The 23,631-nt window shown below is 42.4% G+C and overlaps 1 protein-coding gene across 1 annotated transcript in view; it reads left to right on the top strand.

The window, feature by feature from the left end:
- hectd2 (HECT domain containing 2) overlaps nt 1–20,574 on the top strand; it is a 61,250-nt gene extending 40,676 nt beyond the window's left edge. The window contains exons 15-22 of the mRNA XM_085427755.1: nt 193–257; nt 491–584; nt 4,117–4,191; nt 8,567–8,654; nt 10,536–10,642; nt 13,978–14,093; nt 15,082–15,225; nt 16,234–20,574. Coding sequence (XP_085283881.1) covers nt 193–257; nt 491–584; nt 4,117–4,191; nt 8,567–8,654; nt 10,536–10,642; nt 13,978–14,093; nt 15,082–15,225; nt 16,234–16,354 — 810 coding nt within the window. The 3' untranslated portion in view covers nt 16,355–20,574. The remainder of the gene's footprint in view (nt 1–192; nt 258–490; nt 585–4,116; nt 4,192–8,566; nt 8,655–10,535; nt 10,643–13,977; nt 14,094–15,081; nt 15,226–16,233) is intronic.
- Nucleotides 20,575–23,631: the final 3,057 nt, after the last annotated feature.

The following is a 23,631-nucleotide window of genomic DNA, read 5'->3' as shown; positions in this document are numbered from 1 at the left end:
TTGTGTAGCAGAAAAATACAAAACAAATATACAATAATAGACAACTTAAAGTTAATAATAAAGATGAAAACAAACTTAAAACAAAAAAGACCCATAATTATTCAGAGTCTCCCCCCGAGGACTGAGAGAAGCTTATTTTTACTTTGCGTTACATTATTGTGTTGTTTCCTCCTTAACCTCATGTCTGATCAGCTGATGGGCTTAGCTGTTTACAACAGCATCGCGCTGGACATCCACTTCCCTCTCTACTGTTACAGGTGGGTGAGTTTCCATTCCTGTTACAGTGTTTCTTCTTCTGCAGAATCTAAAGTGTAACGCTGCTGTCAGCGATGGATCACCTCACAGCTGCAAAAGCTTCCTGTGCACGAGTTGCAGCTAATCATAGAGATGCTGTAGAAACTTTTGCTGATTTTTCAGATGTCACAATCCAACATTTAGAGGGAATAATATGAAGTAACCTTTAATAATTGTAATTCTTCTGTTCTTACAGGAAGCTCCTCACACCACCCACTGTACCATGTGACCAAAATGCCCTCGTTGGCATGGCAAATGCCACCCTGGACGACCTGCAGCAGATCATGCCGGTAGGTATTTCATTTACACCTCTTCTGCTCTCTAGTTAGAGACTCAGATTAGCTTCATTATAAAAAAGACTGACTTTATGTTCTCTTCAGTCAGTTTGATTGTGCTTGATGGGACCTGTCCTGTGTTTGGACAGGATCGTCTTTCTCTTTCTTTTCATGCTTTGGAAAAGAAGGTAAACCCTCAGCACATATAGGCTGTGCCAAAGGTACTTTTTGTAAAAGACACAGTGGCACAAAGTCGTGTTTTAAGCTGGGAATGCTGGTTGGGTTGCACTACACTAACACGTTTAGGTTTTTCTTTTCTTAAAATCACATGTAGGAGCTGTTAAATTACTCTGGAAAACTAAAATCTTGTAATGTTGAACCATTTTCACGCTTACATTTCTCTTGCCCGCCACTAGAGGGCGCCAGAGTTAAACTTATGAACTCTCCGGCTCGCCTTTCACCCTCGTCTTTCCCATAATCCTTCTCTTTGAGGAGTCTAAATTTAACTCCATGCACTGTTGTGAGATTGGGGTTAAGTGATTTAAGTGCCCTGCATTCCTCTGACCTAGCTTCATGTGTTCTCCCGCTCACATTCCCTTGTGTAATTTTCACAGTGCTGGGTTGTCTTTTCATGCAGTGTGCCAGCCCACAGCTGTGCATGCTCATTTTTCATAGATTTTCAAGATTTTTTTCGCTGTGTTTTCTTTGATTTGGTCAAATTCACATTTAACTGTTGATGTAACAAATAGTTGGAAACTTTAGCTTCATTTGCCGAGTGCTCCCCCCAGTTTCTCTCACACCTAGTTAGTAAATTTCTCTTTGCCTTACACACACTTTTATATAAAGTCTATCACACACGCAGCTTTGGGATTTGATAGTAAAGCATACCGAGGGTCTGTGGCTTCATCGGTGTGCTGTCAGAGGCTGTTTCCTGGTTTCTTTGTAAACAGTTCACATCGCACAACGCGGCGAATAAATCACAAAAGATGTGGAACATGCAAAACATTACAGCCACCAAGTGGCAAAATAAAGCATGAAAATCACAGACAGTGGCTGAAAGGGCTGTGTGCAGCTCTCAGCAGAGAAGCATGTTCAGTCTGTAAAGCTGAACCCAGAGAGAGCTCATTTCCATCGATGGTATCTGTCGTCTTGTTCTTTTGGCCACTATTTACAGCACCACGTATCGTCACCATAACAGACCGTATGATGACAGACTGCACCCATAATCCACCTGTCAGTCTCTCACTACACACGCCTATTCTGTCATGTATAAGATCCAGAGATACTCCTTCACTCCAGCTGAGTCGTGTAGAAACCAAACTTGGTTTTCTTTGAGGTTATTATGCAGAATAAATCACTGTACACGTGCCTCATCACTTGGACTCGATCATTCTCCGAGCAGCATAAAGATTGAATTGATGCAAATTAATTTTGATGTTGTCTCGTTAACTTTGAGAATGTCCGAACATCAGAGCGCCTCTCTTTGGACCACAGCGTTGGATAAGCCGATCGACATCCATCCTGATCAATGCAAATTGCTCAGATTAAGAAATAAAGTAAATGCAATTTGTTCAGCGTCTGTTATTTTATATTTTATAGCAGGTAGTGATGTTTTGATGTGCTGACGTGAGTTTGACCTACTTCTGCTTTCTGAGTAATACTTTTTTTTTTCAGTTTTTCTGACATGACTCTGACTCTTCCGTTTACTGTCGCTCTTTGAGTCACGTCCGCACCCGCTGACGTTTCAAGATGTGATGAGACAGCCCTACAGTATTGATGGGGGCGTGTTTGGCTTTGAGGGTTTTACACTTTGCGTCTGTGCGCTGAGTATTGATGGAGTTTCTAGCAGCTAAGTGAACTGGTCAGATGTCTCAAGATCAGTTTGTTTTCCTTCGTTCTTTGCGGTTCGCTGTTTCAGTCTTTGTCCTGCACAGATAGGTCAGGATGAGGCTGCGTGCTCATAACCTGCTTTCACCTTGCAGGCAGTTTATTTTTCATTTATAGAAAATAAAGTGAAACTTTCACTGGATTCCTGTGAAGTTGACTGTTTGACACATTGGATGCTATCAGCTGCTGAGCTCTGACGAGACTTCCTGTTTCTCCTCCTCGTTTGCTTGGTTAATTTAGTGGTTGATTTAGTTTAGTTTGCAATAGCTAATGTGTTAGTTAATGGAGCTGTACTTGTTGCTTTTTTGCAGATGTAGACATGCAAAGTTGCAGTAGCCACCATTAGTTGCATGAGTCGCCAGAGTTACTGATATGTTAAGATACAGAAGTTGCTGTAGTTCTTTGTGGACTGATTGTAGTTGCCAGCACAATTCTCGCAGGTGTTGCTGCAATTTCAATAGTTTGCTTAGTTGCAGTAGTTTATGGTGGTTGGGTCAGTTGCAGAATTTGCCGTGCTTGGTTGAAAGCTTTGCTGCAGATATTGGTTCATTTGCAAATGTTGCCACAGTTGCTGCATGTGTACTTGTGTTTGCATAGGCTGAGTTGATTCAGTTGCAATAGTCACCATGTCAGATGCAGTTCCCTGTAGTTGGATTGCTTGCAGTTGTTGCCACAACAGTTCCAGCTGTTGCTGGAGTTTGAAGAGGTGCCATGTTTAGTTGCAGGTGTTGCTGTGGTTTGCTTATATTGCTGCACTTTTTAATGGTTGGGTTAGTTGCAGAAATTGCCATGTTAGCCACAAAAGTTGCTGTAGTTGTTATTTTAGTTGCAGTTTCCGTGCAGTTTAGCTGTGACTTCAAGAGATAATAAAGATGTTTGTCATTCGTTTGTTCATTCATACGTAAAGACCTTCAGAAAGATCGTGAAACATCTCCTGACGGTCAGTCCGAGTTATCCGATACACGAGCTGCTTCACATCCAACACCTTCGTCCTCATGAAGGTCAAACCTCTCCTTCGTAGTACACACACAGACACACACACGCAAACACACAGGTGCTATAACTGTCCCTAGATGTGTAACAGCAGGAAATCAGATATAGTTTGAGGCCTGAGTTGATGCTGGAACCATAACTCTGGAAACTCTCCAGGAACAGACTTTATCCAAACACCAGTGGGATTCACCGTGTTTGCCTCAGAGCGCCTTAAAACTGTAAAATCAATCGTAAGTCAGAAGGACGATGACGTAACGACACAAAACACAAATAAATGTACTGATTAGTTGCTTCCGTGCCATCTCGGGTCTTCTTTGTCCCCACATTACTGATTTCAGATATCGGCGTCAGAGTCATTATTCGCAGCTCAGCGGAGCTTTAATTTATTGCTTCTGAGGTATGTCGACGTTTTGAGGTGGGGCATAACCAGACTAAACTCATTAGAACTCAGACCTCAGGCGAACTGTGTGAGACATTTGTCATCTTCGTGTTCTGTCAGAAGAGGGTGTGTTAAAAACACTGTTTCATTCCTAACCTGCAGTCACAGAGTTTTCCCTCCAATCCATCAACACCAAACAAAAGCTGTGACTTACAGAAATGAAAAATGCTGCAACTCATTCATGCGTTTCCTGATTCTGACCTCTCGACCTCTCGTGTCCATCTGCAGGAGCTGGCTCACGGTTTGGGAGAGCTGCTAAGCTATGAGGGAAATGTGGAAGAGGACTTCTACCTCACCTTCCAGGTAAAACTCTTCTTTTAAAGCAGCTTGTGTAGGATTTGCTGAGCAGAGTCAACAGTGCCCCCTGTGGCCACCAGTGGTAACTACAGGGTTCTGCTACATTAGGCTAGCAATTTGGACATGAAAACAACAGCAAAGAGACAAACTGGTTTTAGAGACAGTTCCTCATCTCCTGTTGTGCGCTCAGTTGCAGCCAACGATCGTCCAAATTGTTGTTGGGAGAATGAAAATGAGCCAGAAAAGGCAACAGAACAGCTAACATGGCTGACATTTAGCTTAGTTAGCTACTTCGTTAACTTCCTGCTGCACAGCATTGCATTCAGTTTGCTTTCAGCACTCATAACAGTTCAACCCAAGTTATAAGAAGCCAATCTTGGGCTTTGAAAAAAAGGGGAGTGGTAATGAAAGTGATGTGACTTGCCCTCGTTAAAGTCGTTAAAGTAACTTGCTGTTGTGTTACAGCCCTGAAGCTCAGAGATTTGTGATGTTGAATAGCTTCTGCTCCGCACATGTTTCCACTCTTGCAAAAGGTGTGAAAATGCAGAAATGCCACTTGTATAAAATCTGACAAAGACTTTCCTTTGTTGTCCTCTTGGATTGAGTTCAGCTGTTAACTGTAATTGAATAAAGGTGTACGTGATTACCTGACTGCAGGATTTTATTGATTCCGGTTGTTAATGATGTGAAAGAGACCTCAATACATGGAAAATTTCCAAGCAGCTATTGTTAGAACTGTTATATGCACACAGTAACACACCACAGACATCAAGATTAAAGTGTATGAAGGTGGCGACAGACAGCTGTGACTGCTCTGGTAATTTTAGAGCAGTGGGTGACATGGATCGGTTCCACCGATGACGTCCAGCCAGGAAGTCAAATGTCAAACACAAACTACGAATGAACGTTTATTTCACTAACAACATCAGAGTAACAAAAATTTAAAAATGTAGTGCTTTCTTGGTACAGATGGGTCTGAAACTGTCTAATAGTTTGGAAACCTGGTTTTCAGGGTTCAGTCAGATTATTGATCTTTTTAAAGCATCAGCCTGTGATGACAAACACCAACACAGAAGTGCTAAATAGCCACCAGAGGTTGGCCCTAACGGGGTCATTCCCCCATATGCTCCTGGTTAAAATCCCCCAGTCTCAGAGGTTAAATGAACACGTGTCGCTACAAATAAAAACATTCATTTTTTACGATATACTTGCCTCAAGGCAACAGTGTCGCTGCTTTCTGTGCATACTCGTGTTGTGGATGTCAAAAAAGATTTCCCAGCAACCAAGTAAGTGTGTGTGCGTGTTTCTGTGCGCATGCATGGGTCAGTCTGTGTGTCTGACACTGACAGCCATCCTGTGTGGAACCTCGTGAAGCAGCTGGTGGTGGATGTGAAACAGAGGTGGATATCACATTTCTGACATTTGACTTTGGAGTAGTGCAGCATCCTGGTGCTCTGTTAAAATGCGTCAAAGTTCTCTCCATGCTCCTGACACACACACACACACACGCACACACACACACACACTGACCCTTGGCCTACTTAGGTTCCTCAGACCTGACTCTGTGGTCCACTCTTCCTCCCTGTCACAAGGAATGACCCTGACTGACCAATCACAACCTTTCCTCCCCCCAAAGTTCCATATCCTTCAAGTTAGTAGTTGAATATTTATATATCCTGAAGCTGGCAGGTTCTCCTTTGGGGAGCCAGTCCCTGCTCCAAATCCTCTGATTGAAGTGATCAGCTGGGTGTGAAATGCTGAAGCTGCCTCAGAACAAGACGATGAGCTGAATGAATGAAGTGTGTTGGAGGCGAGAGAAAGTAAAGTGCTGTGTAATCTTGCCCTGAGACTATTTATTTAATGCTCTCTTATTAAATAAATAGTCAAATTTATTATTTCAATTCAGACACTGAATATAAACTTCAGGTGAAGCATGTACATGAATTGTCCACTCCAACTTCAAAAGTCAAATTATCTTCTACTGCTCATTTTCTTGGGTAGCTGCATCTCTTAAAAGCAAAAACAAAAATTAACTAAATTCAATAAAATCATTTAATTTACTTCAATAGGATCAATATATTTCCTGCAAAAAAAACCCTTTAGTCTAAATTTAAAGAAAAAATAACCTCAGAACCCTCTTCCTGTTTAGATCAGCAGATGTAATCACCTGCTGAATAACAGGATGCTCACAACCTCCTGCATTAGTCATGACAAAGCAGGTCTTTCATTTTCCTGGAATATGCACAAAATAGTATATTTGTTCATCAGTTTACGCACTGACTTAAATATCAGATTACTGCAAACAGATTACAGAGAGGTTGCAGTGTGAGTTTTAAAGCCTGTGGAAACAATTTAAAATGAGTTCTTCCTGCATTTTGTAGCATCTTGCATATTTAGCGAACAGTCTGGTTGTATCAGGCTGCTTCGTGCTATCTGTTGGGGTTAAAGGTGAAGCTGGAGCATGTGTGGGAAGAAAGAGTCTGCAAACAGCAGAGAGGAGGTGTTATTTTAACCCAGTATGTCAGCTCCCTGTGAGCTGCAGGCTGGTCACAGTCGCACCTCTGTGTGCTACACATGAACTCACTGACTTACAGTTTGCTCGATCAGTTTGGTTAGCTCCGGCTCACTGTGTCCTATTCTTGTATGTTTCTACTTCAATGTATTCCTTTCACTGCATTTATACCCCTCTGTAAGCAATGCTGCAGGCTACACTGAAATAATAAATTCTCTACAGTAACCATAGCTGTAAACCCGAAATGAAAGTGTATTTTTAAACATTTCCTGGCTCTGAACGAGCCTTTTGGGGATGATGAGGCGCACAAGCACAACTATTACACATACTGTAAAGGCAGTGAGTATGTTACCTTATTAGCTCCCTGTCTTTTCATTTGACTTTTGGCTTTTCTTAAAATCTCTCCGGGGGAACCAAAACATTAAAAAACTCATCCACCCATTGAAAGCATCGACAGGTGAGGTAAGAGCACATCACAGTGGTTATTTCTTTTCAAAAGCAGCTGTCACAGTCGATGTGTTGGAACCAGGAAAAATGTCCAGCATCAGTGTCTGAACAACTCTGACAATCTCACTGTGAATGTGTCAGAGCGTCGATGAGGCGACAGGTGTTGTAGGTCTTACTGGTGCACACTGAGCTCAAGGATTATTTGTGCCGGAGGATCATTATCAAACCTAAGAGCTGCTGCAGCCACAACAATGGACATGTGAGTGTGAGAGTGGAGCGATGAATGAAGGGTGCCTCAGGTTTTCTTGTGCATCATGTGGACAGTCAGGTGCTGATAGACCTTGAGCACTGGCTATTTTAACATGCACATATACATTGCTGCTGATCATGTACACCGGTTTGTGGCCGCGGTATTCCCCGATGGCAGGATAATGTGCCCGGGTAAACTCTGCACATTGTTCAGCAGTGATCTGGAGAACATGACTAAAAGGTGAACGTGTTCACGCAGCGCCCAGATTCCCCAGAGCTCTATCCGATTGAGCATCTGTCGAATATTCTGGAAAAACAAGCTGCAGGTGAAGCTGCAATCTGGTCTGAAAATGCAGGAAAAAATGACACCTTTAATATTCTGAAACTTGTTTTACCAGCCGCTTGTCACACAAGGTGATATGACCCTGAAGACGTACTCAAAATGTACTTTTCTAAGTTTACTCCAGTTTTTAATCAGAACCAAATCAAACATCCCTGGTACCAGCACTTATTCATATCCTCTACGGCACAGCCATTAACATGGTATTAACAAGCCGAGCCAATAACACGTTTGACACTGTATGATATATCCCATTATAGAAATTAAATAGATTTGCTAACAGGTTTTAACAAAGGCTTTTTAACAAGTTATGAGGGCTCAAAAAAGGCCCAATCTACCCACTGCCGTGTACTTTGAGGACATGACAAATTCTACATGGCTTCATTAAATATGTTGGAGCAATTGGAGAAAAATCTAATTGGATGGGAACTTTTCTTCGATTTGATGATGTTTGTATTGAGCGATCCACGATGAAACCACAACATGGAGACGATGAGTTGTTTGTGGGCCGTTTGTTGACCTAGCTCGCTGACTTCCTGGATTCTTGTCCTCGCATCAGATTGCCAAGAAATTCATTGTTAATCTTTCGTTAAGTGAAAGTAACCACTATCTGAAAAACAAAGTAAGAGAGCGAGACCGGTGAGCACGCCGTGACTGCCTGGTTGTTTCTTTTTGGCAGTCTTGGCTGATATGGGCGCTGATTTGAAGATAAGCAGAAACACATTCATGATCTAAAATCAACTCGATGTTCCAGTGCCGGGGCTTTCTTCACTGATGGCCTACAACAGTTTGTGCACCATTGCATATGTGATGTTGATTTTTGTGCGTTTCAGGTGTTCCAGGAGGAGATGGGCGTGGTCAAATCCTACAACCTGAAGCCTGGAGGAGACAAAATTCCCGTCACCAAGCAGAACAGGAAGGGTGAGTCCACACTGCAGTCACCATTGGCAGTAACTCACCTCCAAGGCAACAGATATTCTCACTGGCACTCAAAGAGCATTTTGTACCTGTATGAACCTGCATCCTTAACTGCAGTGAAGTACTTGTACCTTTAATTGAGGATGAACTGTACTGCAAAACTAAACTGTGCTGCAGATGATACTCACCTTCTGAAGTATGAAACAGAAAATCAGACAGCCAAACACTGAAGGGCACAGTCATAATAAATAGTAGTAAGTAGTAGGAGTAAATTTGAGACTGAGTCTAGGGTTTAGAGTTTAGTAACTTCATAAGTTACAGTACAACTTGGCAGTTTGACCCTAGGTGACAAATTCATAGTAAACAGTACACAGCGTAGCCTTTGAACTGTGGAAGTAATAAAAGGGTGGTGGTTGCACTCGTGACCTGATGCCCTGAACTTAAACTGGTTCTTTGAGATCACAGATACGTCCACGCAGCGATCAAAACAGGACATTTAGAGAGTGATCCAAATATATTGCTGAAAGCAATCCGGAGGTGCACAAGAAGATGACCTTGAAAGGAGATATGGTTTTTACCTTTTATGTGCAGAGTCACTGCACTTGACCTTTTACACAGCTACAAACTATAGCACTCGTAGGGATCATCATTATAATCACATGAGGTCAATAAAGGCTCTCTGATAAAACTTTGTTGATGACATTAATCAGGTTTCTTTAGTTCATTACCTGACAGCAAAGTCACCTTTAGGTGCCTCTCTGGACCGTTGCCTGAAGATCTCAGGCTGTCCTGTCAGCATAAGAGGTCTTGTTCTTGTTGAAAGCCAGGCATCTGAGTTGGAGTCATTTTAGAGAACAGAGTTTCTAATTTTAATTGAGGCAAATGAAAAGGCTTTTGGAAACATCAAGACATGAGATGACGGTAGTGTTACAAAGTTAAGATACAAAATTGATTATTAGACTAAGTTTTGATAGCTGTATTTCTTAGATCAAAACTTTTGAACCAGTAACTATTGGTTTGAACTATTGGTTTGAACCAACTATGGGTTCAAAAGTGGACCAGAACAGGGAAGGAGGCACACTCCTCTCCTGTTCTTTTATTTTAACAGTGTGTTTTGTGACTGTGCTCTTCTCTGTGGCTGACGGACCAACAACACAAGCAAGAGTGACTCACATTTCCCACAGTGTTGTAAAAAGCCTCCATCTGGCAGCAGATGCTTTCTGCAGGTAGACGGGTGTCTGCAGTTTTCTACCGTCTTCATGATCTCCCAGAAAACTACAGTGGCAAACCACATGGGAACCGTTAGTGTTGGCAGCAAATTCAGTAGATGCTGAGACCATCATCTGATAAGCATGCAGCATAAGAAGCTGGATGTAAAATCAACGGATTGGTTCGGATGAGCATTCGCTGAATAGCTGGAAAGATATTTCAGCGCTGGGCTGATGGATTCATATAAGACTCCGCAGTCTCTGAACTTTTAATGCAGTGCACTTAGTGACGAAATTGTTCCAGCGTGAAATCAGCTCTGTGATCCAACATCCTCATTAATGTAAAGAGAGCTACTGTCCTGCAGTCTTTAAGAGTCTCGAGTGTGTAATCCTGAGGAACGCCTTTATTGCGCCTTCTGTGCTCTTTAACTCCATGCGAGCAGTGAAACCTGGCTCAGGTAAAAAGCCTATTTGTTCCTCCTGGGGGGATAAAGTCCAGCTGAGCACATCAACTCTGCTTCTCTTATTAAACTTGATTTTCCATCCAGTGGCTCTTGTTGGGGTCCGGGCCCACTCGTTACCAGCATCCCTCTCGCTGTGTTTGCTGAACAGAGGAGCCAAGGCTGAAGGGCAAATGTTTGTAATGGAAATCAAACTGTTTTTTCTCTTTCCACAGAGTATGTCCAGCTCTATGTCGACTTCCTGCTGAATAAATCCATTTATAAACAGTTTGCTGCCTTCTACCACGGCTTCCACAGTGTGTGCGCATCGGACGCACTCATGGTGAGTCTGCTACAAAATGTGTTATTTAAAGACCAATATGCTTTATCCTTTTCTTAAGCATTTCTTAACATAGACTCTTACGCAAAGACACCCATCCATTCCCTTCCACCTGATCATGGCACCTTTAAAATATTTCTCTGTCACATTTTAAACATTCGAATTAAACTCGAGGGAGATAGAACAGGCCAAACTGTGCACTCCATCCAGTGAAGGGCTTCTCAAAATACCAGTTCTCTGTTTGTTTCGAGATAAACTGTGTATAAATTTGCTGGAGAAACAATTCAAATAGTGCCAGTCATGTAAGATTTATCGCTTCCTGAGCAGCAACCGTGAAGGAAAGAAAACCCTCATGCGTTGATTATTTTTTGTGTTCGTAGGACGTTTTAGATTATGGAGTCAAACCCACAGTCTTTCTTACAGTTAGAGATAAAGCTGCCCAGTTTGACCCCCGTTTATCAGCCGAGTCTGAATCTGGGTCAGACAAACGACGAGTCAAACTGTAAAGAGTAAAGTGGCAGCAGGTCTCAGGCTCGAACTCGCTCCACTGGCCTCCTTATATCAGTTTGGGAAAAAATGGCATGCGTACCGTGTCCGTGTGCTTTTCCAGGAATGTCTCTATGATGGTTTTGATCATTTATGATTAGTTTAGTGATATATACATTTCAGTTTACAGTCACTGTAGGACTGGATTAAATTTGCTTGTGATTGTGGGTGCAGACGACTGCAGACACGATGGCTGAGCAGGTGTTTGGTTTTGGGTTTTTGGAGTAGCTTTTGCATTACAACAAATCGGAGTGCACAATGAGGAAAGTTACATCACTGGGAATCTACACACACTGATGTGGAAACACTGGCCTAACTCATCTTTGCTTACTGCACTTCTTCTGCAACTAATTTTACAAGTACACCAAAAGTCTAGAGCTCTTCCTGTCTTATCTAAACTTACAATAAAACATTAACAAGTCAGCCAAACTATTCCTAGACTCGGCAGTCTAATCAGAGATACCCAGACCTCCAGATGAGCCAGCGCTTCCAGCTCTTCTGGAGGTGAGAGACACAAACCGTCCAGTGTCCTTGGCCTGCCTCTTGAGTGGACATGCCTACACCATCATGTCTTTCTCTTTCTTTCAGCCGAATGACTGAGTTTGTCACCTTATCAGGGTCATGAGATGAACATTAAAGATGAAAAATAAAGCATGAAAATCACAGACAGTGGCTGAAAGGGCTGTGTGCAGCTCTCTGTCTGCCAACACAGCAGAGAAGCATGTTCAGTCTGTAAAGCTGAACCCAGAGAGAGCTCATTTCCATCGATGGTATCTGTCGTCTTGTTCTTTTGGCCACTATTTACAGCACCACGTATCGTCACTATAACAGACCGTATGATGAAAGACTGCACCCATAATCCACCTGTCAAGTCTCTCACTACACACGCCTATTCTGTCATGTATAAGACCCAGAGATACTCCTTCACTCCAGCTGAGTCGTGTAGAAACCAAACTTGGTTTTCTTTGAGGTTATTATGCAGAATAAATCACTGTACACGTGCCTCATCACTTGGACTCGATCATTCTCCGAGCAGCATAAAGATTGAATTGATGCAAATTAATTTTGATGTTGTCTCGTTAACTTTGAGAATGTCCGAACATCAGAGCGCCTCTCTTTGGACCACAGCGTTGGATAAGCCGATCGACATCCATCCTGATCAATGCAAATTGCTCAGATTAAGAAATAAAGTAAATGCAATTTGTTCAGCGTCTGTTATTTTCCCAGTATGATGACTTTTATTTTATTTTGTTAAGCTGTTATCAACACGATTATCCTGACAAAGTAAAAATAAAAGCCTCGCCGTCTATCTGAGCTGACTTCCTAAAAGCAGGTAGTGATGTTTTGATGTGCTGACGTGAGTTTGACCTACTTCTGACCTTTTTTTTTCAGTTTTTCTGACATGACTCTGACTCTTCCGTTTACTGTCAGTCTTTGAGTCACGTCCGCACCCGCTGACGTTTCAAGGTGTGATGAGACAGCCCTACAGTATTTTTGATGGGGGCGTGTTTGGCTTTGAGGGTTTTACACTTTGCGTCTGTGCGCTGAGTATTGATGGAGTTTCTAGCAGCTAAGTGAACTGGTCAGATGTCTCAAGATCAGTTTGTTTTCCTTCGTTCTTTGCGGTTCGCTGTTTCAGTCTTTGTCCTGCACAGATAGGTCAGGATGAGGCTGCGTGCTCATAACCTGCTTTCACCTTGCAGGCAGTTTATTTTTCATTTATAGAAAATAAAGTGAAACTTTCACTGGATTCCTGTGAAGTTGACTGTTTGACACATTGGATGCTATCAGCTGCTGAGCTCTGACGAGACTTCCTGTTTCTCCTCCTCGTTTGCTGTTTGAGCTTCACTTACACCGCCCGAGCAGCGGAAGCGATTCTGTGTTTAGGTGGTGTTATGTTTTCGTTTATTAATTTAGAAGAAGCTGGTATGTGGCAAGGCTGCTGAGCTTCTGTATAGTGACATCAGCTCTGTGGGTTAAAACATTTAGACTTCCAAGGTTAAAATGTCAAATTCTGCTTATTAAATGGAAATCTGTTTATGTTTGCTAAACATATTTGTTTTATTTTGTCTTTAGTTTATATTTATCGGTAATTTAGGGACTGTTTCCATTTATTACATATTTTGTGTAACCTGTACAGCACTGAAGAAACAGAGTTCAACAGACTGCATGAAGTGCAGTAATAAGAACAGCTGAGCAGGGTGCTCCAGCCCACATTCATATGATTTCCAGAAATAAAACTGCATCAATTGATTTAATTGAATAAGACTGAAATTCATGCAGTCTTATTCTATTAGGAAATAAAACAGATGGACCTCATGATCAAAAAATTCCAGTCTTTCTCTGGCTGTGGCTGGAGGAGCCTGCAGGAAACTAGAATTAGACCAAAGTGTGCCGAATCATTGCACCTCAGACACGTCAGAATAGTTTGAAGATGATGCGACATGTTGGTTATTGACCTAATGTGACTTCTTGTCCAACATCATGAACAGAATAACCTTCTGGTCAGTTAGTTTGTATTGTTCAGCCAACACCAGTTTACAACACCACAACTTTAAGTAACTTTAAGCCTGAACACAAACCAAAGAGGATATTTTACAAAACAAAATCCCCTTTATGAAATTGTTATAAAGGAGGAAACTACCCACCAACCAGACAGCTGCAGATTACAGCCGCACACATGTGTGAATAATTGGTGTTGTGTTGAACATTAATGTGGGAAAACAAACATCGCGGCTGAGGTTTTTTTCTGAATCGTATATCATTTGTGTTTTATCGTCTGGTGTTTGCAGTTGCTTCGGCCTGAGGAGGTGGAGATGTTGGTGTGCGGGAGTCCAGAGCTCGACATGAGCGCCCTGCAGAAAGCTGCTCAGTACGAAGGATACAGCAAGACCGACGCCACCGTACGGTACGACCCCAGCACTTCCTGTTTACTAACACTAGCTAACTGCTGCGTAGGAAGTCCACACATAGCTCCCACTCTCTGCTTGGACAGAGAACCTCTGTACATTTTCTGTTTTTAGGCTGACCCCACTGTAAGTTTTCCATGCACAAATTACATAATGTGATGAGGTCAGCGCACCTGTTAAAATGTTACTGTTGCTCGGCTCCTTTGACTTTTATTGTCGCTCCAGACCATAAAGTGGAATTACGGCCCTTTTTGTCTCTCCTCAGCTCTGATTGTTTGTTGAAATAAGGTGGAAGTAACGTGTGCAGGGTGCAAATGTTTGCTTTGGATTCATTTTCTCGCAGGGTGTAATTCTCACTTGTTTTTCTCTCTCTCACTCACACACACACACACACACACACACACACACACACACACCCAGGCCTTTGTTTGTGGCGGTGAGGGAGGAAAATGCCGACACTTGTGTGCCGCAGATATTGTAACTCAGCGTGCTGCTGACAAGCAGCTGCAGGCCTGTTATACAATTTCAGTGCTGTCTGCCTGCTGTGATGCCAGCAGTTTCAAAAATTCTTGTTAGTGTTTGTCTGATTAAAGTTTCATTTTGCGCTTTGTTTTGTCAGCTAATGTTGGTGTCTCGACCACACACATAAAGATTGCAATAATCATATAAATGATGTCACACGATCGAACTCACCTTTAAACGTTAACAAAGCGAGAAACGTTGAAGGCTACAAGCAAGTAAGTTTGGACGGGAGCAATGCCAGGGTCGGGGTGGGACGGACAGTTTGTCGCAGGGCTCTCAGTGATCATGATATTCATTTTTCCTTTTTATTTTATTGACTTTTCTCTCTCTGTAGTTACTGTTTGAATGACAGCGAGCGTCCAAGTGTTTCTTTTCTCGTTTTAACCCTTAGAGAATCCACTTCCCCTCTCCGAGTCTCTGTAATTGATTTGTTTATTTTATTATATGATCTTCGTGCTGTTGCAGATGTTTCTGGGACGTGGTGTTGGCCTTCCCTCTGGAACTGCAAAAGAAGCTCCTCCACTTTGCCACAGGGAGCGACCGCGTTCCAGTCGGAGGAATGGCCGACCTCAACTTCAAAATCGCCAAGATTGATGTCCCGACCGACTGGTAGGTTTTTGAAAAACTGCCATATTAAGACGAGGACTCGGGCTGCACACTGTCAGCTCTGAAACATAATGCACACGGAGCAGTCTTCAGAGCTGCCTGCCTGTGTGAGGTCTGCACACTTGACTGCAGGTGCCTCTGGGAACAAACACAGACTCTTTGAACAGTTTGCATAATCAGTCTTTAAGAATAAATCGAGTGTCTTGATCAGACAAAATTGTTTCATTTCCATCCTCATTTTTCGGGTTAGAGTTTCGGAAGCGTTCGAGTCGCTCGGCTGAAACTCCCTCGGCTGACTCGCTGGAGGTTTCGATTTGTGGAGCTGTTTACATAAGACTCACTGTTGAACTTTAACCAACTCTGGATCTGGGTCAGGAATGAGCAAGCTGGCCCACTGCTGCTTACACACACACACACACACACACACACACACACACACACACACACCTTTAATCTCTAACTAAACACACTCTAAAATGTTTCCTTAATTGTTTCCTTTTCTTCGTTCCTTTTGTCGAAGCACCAGGAGCTGATAGATAAATAAAGCTGTGTGGGAAAATGCTAACAGCTCTGTATATATTGGGCTGTATAATATTAATTATGGAGGCATTCGATGACCAACTTTGGGATTAACAATTTGGACATGTGGGTTTTTCTGCCGCACTCACAAGTGATTGTCACACTTTGCAGTTGTTAATTAGAGACTTTGTCATCTGGAATTATTGCGTTTGATGTCCCTTTACAAAGTTTTTTTGTCAGAAAAGTATCATGTGAAGAATGCATGAGCAGTGCTGCTGTGCAGAGGAGCTCTGGCTTCTGCTGATCCCTCTGTGCAGCAGCTGCAGCCTCAGTGAGGCTTCAGTGGTCAGTGTTAACATCTCTGACTTTTTGTCTTGATGCAATCATTTTAAAGTGATGCAACCTCAACAGAAAAGGGTGATGAAAGAGTGATTTCCCTGGCACCTCTTTATGTTTCACTGTATAACTTTGTTTTTCTTTTTCTCTCTGCAGGCTGCCGATCTCTCACACCTGTTTCAATCAGATCTGTTTGCCTCCGTATCGAACCAGGAAGGAGCTCAAACAGAAACTGACCATTGCCATCTCCAATGCTGAGGGCTTTGGCCTTGAGTGACTAATCTGCACACACAAACTCCCACATATACACACAGACTGTTTGCAGTGCTATCTGAAACTTTTCCCGCAACGCATCTGAGATCAGAAAGGAAATAAGTTGCTCGTTGTGAGTCAACACGTTGAGCAACTTTCTTATGAAGATGGATTCATCGATGATTCAAATCTGCGGTGCACAAGATGGAAGCTTTGCCAGGAAAACAGCTGCAGAGAAACTCCAGAAATCCTTTAGTTTGTCCGTGGACTCATTCTGTGATTCAACAACACCAACAACACCAACTCTTTAAGCACTTTAGTTTACTTCATGCTTACCCACCACAGAATACAGTGAAGGAGGCGTGTGTTCAAACCTAAATTCATCACAACAGTCCCAAACGTTCAGCCAGATTCATAAAGAACAAATTTCAGACAGTGAGAGAACAAAGAGTCCTGAGTGATGATGGCTAATGGCAACACCACGGAGTCAGTCTGGGATAACACGAAGGGCCGAGATGCTTGGAACAGCTGACCTGCCGAGTGGCTGGATAAATAGTCGCAGACAAAAATGGTTATGTTTTAAAGACAGACACTGATCTCTGCAGCAGAGCAGCAGAATACTAAATTCAAACAAAAGACAGGGCAAAAGAAAAGCTAATGCAGAAGAAACTGCCCTGCAGAAAATCACAAAGCACGATAAATACAGGTGAACATAACAGAAAAAATACACTAATAAAGAAATGACACAGAAACTACTGACGAAACAATAATGATGATAAAAGGCCAATAAAAAAACTAATCCTAATGGGTCCTAATGGCTAATGTTTGATCACCTTTAGGTTTGACCCAGAAGATGTAAGGCTGTGTGTGCTGGAGCCCCTGAAAGGGATGGTGTGGTTAAACTATTCCCATGTTTCTGCCAGCAGGCTCCTCATTAGCTAAAGTCACACGAGTGTTCGCCCTGTGGTAGCTAGGATAGGCCACATACACCCCCCAGGACTCTGAACTGGATAAGCAGAAGAGAATGGATGGATGGATGTGCCATCACAGACCGTCTCAAACTGCAGTTAAGGTGTTGAGGTTTCAGGGACGGGTATACCTGTGCAGGGCAGTGCAAAGGGATGCTGGGAGCTTGGTATATTTGCCAAGGGGAAAGCTGTAACTAGAGGATAAGATGGAGTAAAGTAGGACCCTAAATCTAACCTCGGGGTCTGGCACACGCAATGACAGCTGTAGATCTATAAATCATTTTGCATTGTTTCAGAACTTTTACACAACCCTGTAGATACCATACAAAAAGAAATAGAACTATCTTAAAAAGTTATGTTTTATACAGAATTTCATATATTTGTAGGTCCCTGCCACTGAAACCCGGTTATATTGGTTCCCTTAAACCTTATATAACTAAAAACTAAACGTCTCTTAAAGGTTGCTGCTTTCTTTGGGTAAATATTCAAATCGAGTCATTTTTAACCAATGACCTGCTGTTTGCCCACCACTGAACATTTACTTTGGAGAGGCTCTGGCCTAACAGGAAGTTCGGCAGTAGCACGCTCCTGAAAACTCATCATTTAAACATTTTCATTTAAATCAAGTAAAAGTAGAAACCGGAGGCGAATGTTTCGGACAGAAACACCTCCGGAGGGGAGATTAGTGTCAGTCCTGACTGAGGCATTTGAAACGTGTTGCATATGGTTTTGTTTGGTTTGCACTGTGAGGACTTAAAGCTTTGCTGGATGTGCTACCGTCAGATGTACGTCGATCGTCTTGTGAACAGTGTTTTGCTTGTTTTTTGACATTGCCGCCTGTTTTATGGAACAAAGGCTGCAGCAGTTCTTTGAAATGTTTTGAAATGATGACGCAGTTAAAGCTGAGCTGTTGATTAATATTTGTTTTCTTTTTTAATTTTGGTTTTCTTCTTTTGTTTTCATGAGTGACGGCTGCCCTCGGGCTGAGAGCCGGCCTGTAGCCGAGGGCTGACAGATTTTATCACAAAGTCATCTTTGTGCCCGAGAGAAACAACTCGAGTTAAGCACCTCTGTCTGACATGCACTGCTCGTTAATTTCCTTATTGGACTTATTTCGGACACTTATTTAAATTGATGAAAAAAGTCCATTCTTGCCACCAGCATCATAAACGTTTCAAAAAGTTGGAACTTTACGACTCGCTATTGTTGTTTCCACATCCAACAAAAATCGGAATTAGCTTTATCCTTGGGTTAAGATTTGGTATCCAGTGGGTTAAACTTGGGGGTAAGAGGCCTGGGAAAGCACTGAGTTCAATGAAACTGCATGCCCCTCCACCCATGCGCAGAGTGGAGCCGTGGCTGTCACAGAAAGCAGGAACAGAGAGACACTCTGAGCCAAAATCTGAGATCCATCATCGAACAGAACCAAACGCAGCACTGCACTCGGGTCCTGAGAAACGCAGAGTAACTGTTGATGAGATTAGTACGAGTCTTTAGGTCTACACCAAAACCTAGATTTGTGTTAACCCAACATTTGCCGTATCTTCACACAGACACACAGATTCACTGAAAAAAGAACTGGTTATTAGGTGACTGTGTTCTCTGGATTTCAGGGTTCATTCTGTAGTCGAGATGAGGTTACTTTGAGGCTTTGGAGCAGGAATGGGACACTGTTTTACTCATTGTGTTCACATGCCCTTGAGTAATCAGGTATTTCAGACAAAAAGGTTTAGTTTAACTTTATCAGTAGTGGAAAGTGACCCATTTAGAGCTCAAGAGGCCGTTAAGTGTCAGTTTCAGAGCGGTGAGGATTGATTTATATTTAAAATTTACAGCACAAGAGATTCTTTGATCTTCCTAGAAAGAAAATAATGCGATTTTTCTTCCCTGCATAATCAAATAGAGCCATCATCATTTCCATCACGAGTGCAGTGCTGCTGTTTTTCCCCAAAGTGGTTTTTATAGTGTAACAATGACTCTGCAGTTGTTACGTTGTAGCTTCAGTTCAAGGGAGCAAAGTTACTTTGTAAGGCCTTAAAATTCGTTCACTGCAGAGTTTAATCAGTGGGGTAAAAAGCCGGTTGGCATCCAGACTCTCTGCTTCTTTAACTTTGTTGAACTTTTTTGGCTTCGAAGCCGCTCTCTCCTCTCTCTACAGCTGGGCGGCAGTAATTCCAAACCCCCAGCGCTCTCTTATGCAATGTTACCATGGCAAAATGTCTGAAATCCTAAAAAGACACTGAAGTAACCAAGCAACAGCCGAGCAAGCCGTATGGATGCGCCATCCAAACATCAACCTAATCTGGGTCAGTCTTTCACACTCAGCTATAGGGTCTGAGAAAGCCCCTGACGCAACAATGGGTCCTTTCTGTCATTTAATGAGCAGCAGTAGGAGCCAGAAGAGGCAGCCTGTCTCCAAGCATCTGTTGGAGAAGGCCTCCGTGGCACATTTGCATCGCGTTAGCCGCTTTGCTAAATACAAAAAAAGACACATTTTACATGTCGGGAGACGGAAACTGAGAGGAACGTGGACGTCGGGGGTAAAATGATGTCACTCAAGTGTCTTCCTGAAATGTTGATTTGACCCGGGTGTGTTTTACGTGAATAAGACCAAGCTGTGTCAGGTTATGCAGTGGAGACAGCAGTGCAGAGACCTTCTTGAAAATCAGTTTGAAAATAGTTCAAACCGATTCAAAGATTTGTTGCGGTGTAATAATTTTCACGTCCGATATGTAAATAAGTGCAGACGCCACTTAAAAAGTAAAGTCTCGTGTTTGCTTTCACAGGGAAGGTGTCAAATGTGTTTTATCCTGTGTTTTGTTGGGTTTTATCATGGGTTGACTTTGCATGACTCATATTTGAAACCTGTTATGCTTTTCTGCTGCCCAAATCTTACGTAACATACTGTGTTTGCTCCACAAGTATTTACAGTAAAAGCCGATGAGGGCTCGTCTCTATCCAGAAACTGGTCTCCTGAGTTTTCTTTCCATCCAGTTTTATTTTAATTCATGCACATCCTGGTGTTCAAGCTGGCAGCTGCGCAGCCCACCACAGCCTCCTGCAGCTTCTCACTGGGCAGCTGGATTAGTTTAGCTTAGGTTTTGTGGCTGCACCAGAGGAGCTGCAGATCAAGACTGGTAACTCACCTCGAGGCGAGCACAGCTTTTAGGTCACAGCATCACAGTGCAGTGCAAATTGTGGCTGTGTGATAATAAGTGTCTGTCAAGTGCAAATAGCTCTACTTCAAATTTGAACAAGGATACCAGCAAACCTGACTCATCAGCGGCGGTGGTGAAGCATTCAGTTTGGCTTCAAACTGAAACTCTCAGACATGCGGTCAGGTCCACCAGGGTTTCAATCAAACAACTGAAGTGCAGATTTTCAGTTTAATTCAAACATTTTAACAAAAAAATGCATCAAAGTTTGGAGCCCATGGACATTATCAAATGATGCTCGTCCTCTCTTCAGACCAGATCCACTGGCAGACACACGCTTATAAAATAGCGTTACCTCCTGTTGTGTTCGACAGCTTCAGGTCTTTCAGGCCTTTTCATGTACAGATTGTTGATTTGGCCGCTCCTGACGTTTCTGCTTTATGTCTGATATGTTAACTTTGTTTCTTCATCTTAATCATGGTGTCCCTCACCATCGTCAGCGTCTCTTTGGAGCTCTTACCGAGAGTTCAAGCAGCTACTTTTGAGCCTCTGAAAATTAATAGATTTAAAATCTCTTTTTCAGGAGTGACCTGGCCAAGATGGAGAGCAGTATGATTATGACAAGTACATACACACCAATCAAAGAGTAAAAACTAAAACACAGAAACAACCAAGTTCATAGGCGTCAGTATCAATCAAAGATGAATATCGTGGCAAAACTACTTGGCTTACAGAATTAAAATGATGAATAACTGATGTAATTGTCCAAAAACATATGAACCATATATAACTGTGACTAAGATGAAGTGTGATGGTGAACAAGTAGCTGTTTATGCACTGCTTCACCTCCACACCCCAAATACACAAACACGCCTCCTCTCTCCTTTTCTCTCCTTAAGTTTAGACACCAGTTCGCACTGACATTGCTTTTTTCTCATGCATATTTTTTCCTCCCCTTTTGTTGTGCCTCTCCGCCGTGGTGAGGCGGCCCACATTGATGCCGGGAACAAGAGATCTTATCGTTTGCTAAACAAACAGAAATATGTAGGCCATGGCCAGCACGGCTTTGTTACTAAATAACCAAACAACAGTCCACCATTATATTTTTTAATAGGGATCCGTCTGGCTGAGTCTGCAATTTTCTCTCTATTCATGTTCAAAAATAAGCACACAAATTTGCCAAGTGTCTGGACAATGACCTTAAGTTAGTCCTTTGTTTTTTTATGTTAGCGCTGCTTCCTGTGTGGATCAGCAGAGCAACCTTGAGGATTCCTTCTTTTAAATCTAGTTCATCTTTTCATTGATCTGTTATCATCATAACTCCACACGACTCCACGACAGCAGTAGAGGAGTGGCTGTGGCGGTGCAGTCATTGGTGGATTGTTATTGACACAAACCCTTTTTTTTTTCAAAGTCTTCGCTTCTCTGTTTTTGTTTCTGTGCAGATTATCCCGGCTGGTTTGTCCCAGTTTAGTCTCTGGCAGCAGTCAAGGTGCTGATGGGAAACCGCTGACACTGCAAGGTTAATCGGTAGCTCACTCACAATGTAGCGCTCAAAGCTTCTCGCTAGCACTATGCCTACTTTCCTTAGTTTGTTCCCTGTGCCATTAGCAGAGCAACGTGGAATAACATTGCTTCATTAAACATTTACCAAACAAGCTTCAAGCCAAAGTTCAAAGTGGAGCAATTTGCAGAATATTAGGTGTCCAGACTTTAAATGATACCTGTGTCAGATAAAATGGTAACTGGGTCACATTATAAATTCCTGCTGTGTCCTGGCTAATCATCAGGGCACACACTTCTTTGGGTCGGGTTACTTTCATGCTGATGTCGTGTGGCTCTCTCCCAGCATGGGACTGCCTGTAAAAACGGACATTCATAAACAGTAATGTGACAGATTTGTTTGTGATGATGTGATTTAGCTTAGATCTGAAATGACAGATTAGTACCTCTTCACACTGACACAGGACATTAAATTAAAAACTTGAGTGAGGCGTGACGTCAAGCTGCCAAATGTGTTGCAAAAGGCAAAAAGAAAGAAAGGGGATTATTGCTTTGCAGCACCATGACTATAGACTTTTTTTATTTTGTTGTGAGTGAAGCGGTCACTGAAAAGGAGCCACAATGCAATTATTACTTTCTGCAAGTTAAAGGCGAGCCTCCTAATTTGAACTCAATATTTAATTCTCAGGCTCTGCTGGAGAAGCTTTACATGAATCAGGTAAAAATAATCCTTATTATTTCATGCTTGGTTCCCTCAGTTCATCGTCTGTCTGAAACAAGCTGTTTTAGTTCATCCTCATTTAGGAAAACTTCATCCAAATGGCTGCTCCACATAAAGAAAGATCCACTCCCACTGAGGTCATACGGAGTGAAGAGCAGAAAAAGGAAACAGAGTGGCTTTACTTTACACTGACTTCATTCTTGGAGACTTTAGCCACGTTTGACATGAAGAGCACAAAAGGAGACACACGGCATAAAATGGGAAAAAATATCTTTGTAAAAGTTGAATTTCATGCATAATTTGTCATTTTTTGTTTAATATCAATTAAATCATAAAGTAGATATCAGAATCAGAATCAGAATACTTTATTGATCCCTGGGGGAAATTATTTTTTGTTACAGTGCTCCATTATAAACCAACATTAAGACAAGACAGACAATACGCTAACTAAGAATAGTACAATATATACATATATATACATACATACATACATAAGTCACTCATAAATAAATAGCTGGAAAAGAAACATGTGTAGCTGTAGCAGCAAACAGTGTGTTAAGTGGATGCGTTGTACAGGGAGATGGCCACAGGCAGGAATGATTTCCTGTGTCGTTCAGTGGTGCTTTTCGGTAATCTCAGTCTCTCACTGAACGAGCTCCTGTGACTGACCAGCATGTCATGGAGTGGGTGGGAGGTGTTATCCAACATTGTCTTTATCTTGGACAGCATCCGCCTCTCCGACACCACCTTGAGGGAGTCCAGCTCCATCCCCACAACATTGCTGGCCTTACGGATTAGTTTATTAAGTCTGTTGGCATCTGCGACCCTCAGCCTGCTCCCCCAGCATGCAACAGCATACAGGATCGCACTGGCCACAACAGACTCATAGAAAATCCTCAGCATTTTCTGGCAGATGTTGAAGGACCTCAGTCGCCTCAAAAAATAGAGACGACTC

Source organism: Rhamphochromis longiceps, linkage group LG13 (genome assembly GCF_057381845.1).
Source record: "Rhamphochromis longiceps isolate RC_006_pf linkage group LG13, R_longiceps_female_GT1.1, whole genome shotgun sequence".
Classification (NCBI taxonomy): Eukaryota; Metazoa; Chordata; class Actinopteri; order Cichliformes; family Cichlidae; genus Rhamphochromis; species Rhamphochromis longiceps.
This window is presented reverse-complemented; position numbering and strand designations above follow the sequence as displayed.